The sequence below is a fragment of the Rhagoletis zephyria genome, unplaced genomic scaffold (genome assembly GCF_001687245.7).
Source record: "Rhagoletis zephyria isolate East Lansing unplaced genomic scaffold, Rhagoletis_zephyria_1.1 Rzeph_scaffold_03016, whole genome shotgun sequence".
Classification (NCBI taxonomy): Eukaryota; Metazoa; Arthropoda; class Insecta; order Diptera; family Tephritidae; genus Rhagoletis; species Rhagoletis zephyria.
In genome coordinates this window covers 64,464-70,322 of record NW_016160100.1, presented here as the reverse complement: position 1 = coordinate 70,322, position 5,859 = coordinate 64,464, and the positions used below count along the sequence as shown (strand labels likewise).

The window sequence follows — 5,859 nt, the reverse complement described above, 5'->3', positions numbered from 1 at the left end:
TTTTTTTTTTGCAGCAACTCCAATACTAACGCGCCGCTTGACAATGCGCGCCGAAACGATACGCGCGCTTGAAGTGCGTAAGAACTCGGTGATGGCGGAGAGACGCAAATCTGCAATGCAAACTTTAGGCGCGAAGAATGAATATGGCATCACAACTACAGCAGCGGTAAGTGTAAAACCTGAAGATCCGATTTTGCATATAAATTGGAAAAGATATTTTAAATGATTCTACTAACCTTCCCTTAAGCGCTTTTCACTACATTATTAGGGTATGGAGTTTTTAGCGATTTACATAGAAGTTTAGACCTTTCATTTCAATAGCGCAAAGAGAGATGACAACGCATTTCCTTGAACTGACTAGACGCAGGTGGTCAGATATACAGACTTGTAAGATGTCGAGAATACTATAACCTGACTACAACAGGACGAAGACCTTGCACCTGCTTAGCAGAGCAAGGCCACAGGTGTGCGGAATTGTGGCAACCATCACTGGGCACTGGCTCATAGGCAAGCATGCGGCAAAAATAGAACTAGCCCATAATATGATTTGCTGCAGCTGTCAGCTTGACGATAGCGATCAGCGTTTCCTTTGTGAATGTCCCGGTTTTTCGAAAATTAGACACACAACATTAGGAATACATCTGGTAGCACAACTAGTCGACCTCTCAGGAGATTCAATAGAAAATCAAAATGGTTCGACCTAGCAACATTGCTTGTGCATAGACAAATCATCCCCCGCGAGAAGTGCATTAAAATGGCGCACAAATGCGCTAATTGTGTCCTGGGCAGCGACTAGGAAGCACTGCAACTAACCAACTAACTTTCGAGTGTACCCCGTTCAGCGACCTACATGAACTTTTCTGAATCTCTAAAAGTGGAATCTACTCGCATCTCCTCGAAGAACATCTAACATAACCACCTGTCATATACATGTTCGGATCGTATACTCCTCTATGAAAAATATATGAAGTCCGTTCAGCATTACTTTTGCAAATGACCTGAAGAATGTCTTACTGAATACATGCTCGCCCAGTCAGCTTGTATATAATGAAATATTTTTGTAGGAACAACCTAGACGACCATACGTTCGGCTCATGTCTATAGTTGAATCGGGTCATCTTCTTTCGAGTTAAGAAAATAGATTTCTGAGCTATAAACTATTCTTCTTTTTCTTCTTTATTGGCGCTGTAACCGCCTAAGCGATTTTGGTCGAGTACAACAGAGCATGCCAGTAGTTTCTTTCGGGCTTGTTGAAATCCGACAACTGCTGCGACGGTGGTACTAAATGACCCGGAAATGTGGTTCCACTGCTCGCATATGTCAGTTTGTTGAAGAGCAGTCTCAGAGAGAGGATGTGACATTCGAGTGGCGAATAAATTGGCCGTCCGTTGTGATTGCAGCTTTTCAGCGTTGAGCTTTCCAAGCATTGTTGGACGCACATTTTTGCTGCTCAATGCTGAGTGCGTATCTTTTCTGCAACTAAGAAGTGTTCCGAGTCGATAATAAGCAAAATTTGCATAAGTTTTAAGTTGTAAAATTGACAGTCAAATGACATTTTAAATGTCAGTTAACATGCGCCATGCTTCTCACTCGCATGAACATACATATGTATGTGTGTGTGTACTTTCGTGTGCCAAAGTTTATACAGGGTGTTTCAATTATGTATGGTGGTGGTGCCAAATGGAGCTTTNCTTCTCACTCGCATGAACATACATATGTATGTGTGTGTGTACTTTCGTGTGCCAAAGTTTATACAGGGTGTTTCAATTATGTATGGTGGTGGTGCCAAATGGAGCTTTTTTAATTATTGAAACTTCCTGTATCATTGATCAAAACATATTGGCTCTCTTTGTAAGCCATTTCTAAAAATTTTCCGGTAGTTTTGTTCAAATAAATCAGTCGAAAAGCATAAACAGACTTTTTTTCAAAACTGTTTGAATGACCCTTTGTTTACTGTTGCCCCAAAGTGACCAATGCAATATTTATACGCTGCAATCTACGCAAGAAAAGNTATTATTGATCAAAACATATTGGCTCTCTTTGTAAGCCATTTCTAAAAATTTTCCGGTAGTTTTGTTCAAATAAATCAGTCGAAAAGCATAAACAGACTTTTTTTCAAAACTGTTTGAATGACCCTTTGTTTACTGTTGCCCCAAAGTGACCAATGCAATATTTATACGCTGCAATCTACGCAAGAAAAGAAACGCACCAACAAATGCTTGCCGATAAAAAATCGCACAGAAACCAAAAAAAAAATTAGTTTACACAAATCTTGTTAATGTTTGTGCAAATTTATAAGACCGGAGCCNTTAGTTTACACAAATCTTGTTAATGTTTGTGCAAATTTATAAGACCGGAGCCAGTTTATTTGGACATTTTTATGTTACATAATGGGCCACTTTGCATTTAAATGGCAATAGTAAATATCATTCAGCTGCAAGCGCGTGGAAAATTTATATTTTTATTATTGGATAATTTTATGAGACATTAATAAAATAGATTTTTGGCGGTTACAATTTTGCTAAGCCTTCGGCAGGTGGTTGTTGTGAGAAAAACGAGATTGAATGTTAGTTGTTGCAGAAGCCTGGGCCCTACCAGGTGGTGGTAAAATTTAATTCATCTCGAACGAAATTTCAGATCAAAATGAAGTTATTGCATACCATTTACAAGCTTTAAAACTTCAGCATAACTCAGAACCCAATAACCTCGGAGTGTACGTAGATGTGGTTATGTGTACATTAGTCCTTAACATATAATTTTTCAAAAATAAATATTGTCAATTTTCAAGGATATTCAATGATAACTTTAAAAGGCATTTTCAATATACCAAAAAGTTTTATCTTTTTACAAGCTTTTATTTAGCTTTTTTTACTTTTTACTTATATAATTCTATAGAGCTTTCTTTTTCATTTGATACCCATATTATATTATTTTTAATTAATCGTCTTTGAAATTTCAAATACCTTTTGGAAAAATTCCTAGTTTCGAGAATATGTTGATTTTATGTGTAAAAGTCTACTTCCGCCCGGTGTTATGCCCATTAATTTATTTTTGTTTAAGTATTGAAAAAAAGGGAAAATATTGTTGGCGGCCAAAGCTTACTAAATATATCAGACATACAGTCTTATAACTAATCGGTGAGAAAAAACTTATTAGCACGCTTAGCTTGAGAAAAAGTTCTTGAGTCCAAGTCGTGAATTCTAAACTTTAAAGAAGCACATACACCAGGACGGCTATGGGTTCCCACAGAAGTTATTTCACCATATTAAAAATTCTTTGCTGTAATAATATTATTCATTGAACCTCTATTCCTTATTTCAGTTGAACAATAATGGCGTCATACCGAACCAGCGCAGTGGACGCATCTCTAATGCCGGCATAAGCATCAAGGACGTCTTTAATGCGAATGGTGGACCAGGCGAGGTATGTACCGCTTCTTTCCTCACGCCAAACTAAACTAAAATATGTTTGTTTTTGCAGCCAATATATGGTTCCAACGGTGGTGGTACCATCAACCAAGGCTACGAACATGTACTCGAAGACGACGATCGAAACTCGTTGCGACTGACTCCGCGCAATCCCAATCAACAAGTGTCATGGGGACAGAATACCAGCAACACAGGACGATTATAAGAACGTGTACATTTTGCCACATTGCTAGCCTGAGCTCAGTTTGTTGTTGTTGTTGTTGTTATTGAATTAAAACAAAAGGACTTGTTAGTTATTGTTACTATTAGAATTTTAAGTTCACTGTCCCAGATACTTCCAAATATCGTATTTTCCGTACTGTAATGTACTTAAGAGACTTTTGTGGCTCCATAAACTACAGAAATTGGTGTTTCTTGAAAAGTTTACCTCGACAAAACGCCTAAATTTAGTCAAGTTGCTAACACTGTCACAAAATCGACTACTCGTATTGTGGAGCCAATTCGTTCATAGCTCTTCGAAAAATAACATTTACTGCCGGCTCTTTAAAGAAAAATAATAAAAAAATAGTATGTATATCGAGTATTTTTTTCATATGAATTTCTACTATCTTCATACGTATGTACTTTTACCTACATATTTATATCTTTATGTTACCTAGTTATTTAGGTTAAGGCACAATCTTGTATATTTGTAAAGTTATGAATTTACACTTTTGTGTATTGTAAATATAACAACGAATATTTTAGCTAATCACACTGCCCGCTCACGTGAGTGACTTGTTGATGAATAAATTTATTAAACAAATGTAGGTATGTATCGTCAAATTTACATAAGACAAAGTTTGACGTATACAGGCAGGTTCTGCAATTGACTCCGAGTGATTTTCAATAAAACTCACTTCGAATTCAACGCTCAGGGTCCTGTGCTTCACTTTACGAGTTTTATTCCCACTTTCTTTCGGATTCCAGAACCTGCCTGTAAAATTCGGAAAGTGCAACACAAACCCCGAACTCTGGATTCAAAGCGAGTTTTGTTCAAATTCACGCGGAATTGTAGAACCTCCCTAATAGACTTTGTAGAAAGTCATTGCAATGCCAGCTGTTTGTAAATTTAAAGTTTATAGCGTTTGTCTAGTAATTTAGTATGTAAATTTTTTTAGTTCTTACTTGAATTTTTATGTAGTAGAATATTTTTTTTATTTGCACAAAAATTGTTGTTATTGACAAAAAATACTATACTAATCTTAATCTGTGTTTACCTACTTGGCGTGCATAGATTTGTATTGTATGTATGTTTAGTCAAGGAACAACAGTACCCGTACCAGTGTATAAATCATGGATAATACTCATTTGTCAATTTATGTGAAATCACATATTTTATGCAAACTATATTTTAATTTTGTATGCAATTTTTAGTTGATATAGTGCGTACATATAGAATATATATTTTGTATATGTGATTAGCTATTTTGTATATGAAATTTATAACTTATGCGAAATTAGAATAAAATACTGTTAACTAATTAAAAAATAATCACGTTGTTGTTTTATTAACAAGTAATTTTTAAGCAAAAACACAAAACCGACTTATCGTTAATTTCTTCACGACCCAATTATCGGGTCTAAACAAAATTCGTACCCTTGACGTACAACGTTTGTGATAAAAAAAATAAAAAATATTCCGACAAACTGATAACCTCCTATTTTTGAAGTCGGTTAAAAAAACAAACGCATTGGTTTAATATCCATAGACTACCCGGAGGGCAGATATCGATGGTTCTCTGCAATAACGACCTAATTCAGATTTCAGATAATAAAATCCCTTATTACTATTATAATATCCCATTTCCACCTAAAGCTTAATAGCAGTTAAAAGCTCACGTAAGCTCGAGTAATTTTGACATGGATCGATCGAAAAAGTGTATGTATTACTTTTTGATTTTTTTTTTGCGTTTGCTTATACTTAATATGAACAATTGCCCGCTACAGTTGTAATCTCCTTTTTCCAAAAGGCGTAAACTGCATTTAGGACTTAATGGAAATGAACTATAAACCTTGTTTAACCCTTGTGTAATCTTTAAACGGAACGTTCCATGTCAACTGGAACAGAGCTATATCCAAAAATTGGTGCAATACAAAAAAAAAATATTCAGGGCCTGTAAATGTTTGTACACTTTTAAGAGCAGTNCGGAACAGAGCTATATCCAAAAATTGGTGCAAAAAAAAATATTCAGGGCCTGTAAATGTTTGTACACTTTTAAGAGCAGTGTGGCGATTTTGGAAAATTCAATATGGTGGCGTCATTAGAAGCGATGCAATTCATCAAACTCACGAACCGGCAAATAATATTAGCTGCATTTTTCTTGTAAGCGAGCGACAAAAGAACGCTCAAAGAAGAACTCGGGTAATTTTCCGGATAAATAGCCGAGTT

General features: G+C 35.8%; 1 protein-coding gene across 1 annotated transcript; it reads left to right on the top strand.

Moving 5' to 3' along the window:
- Positions 1-17: 17 nt before the first annotated feature.
- On the top strand, positions 18-4,913 carry kkv (hyaluronan synthase-like protein kkv). Its single transcript, XM_017623027.1, has 3 exons — positions 18-166; positions 3,322-3,423; positions 3,481-4,913. Exons 1-3 carry the CDS (start codon positions 44-46, stop codon positions 3,631-3,633), a joined length of 378 nt encoding a protein of 125 aa, XP_017478516.1. The 5' UTR covers positions 18-43; the 3' UTR covers positions 3,634-4,913.
- Positions 4,914-5,859: the final 946 nt, after the last annotated feature.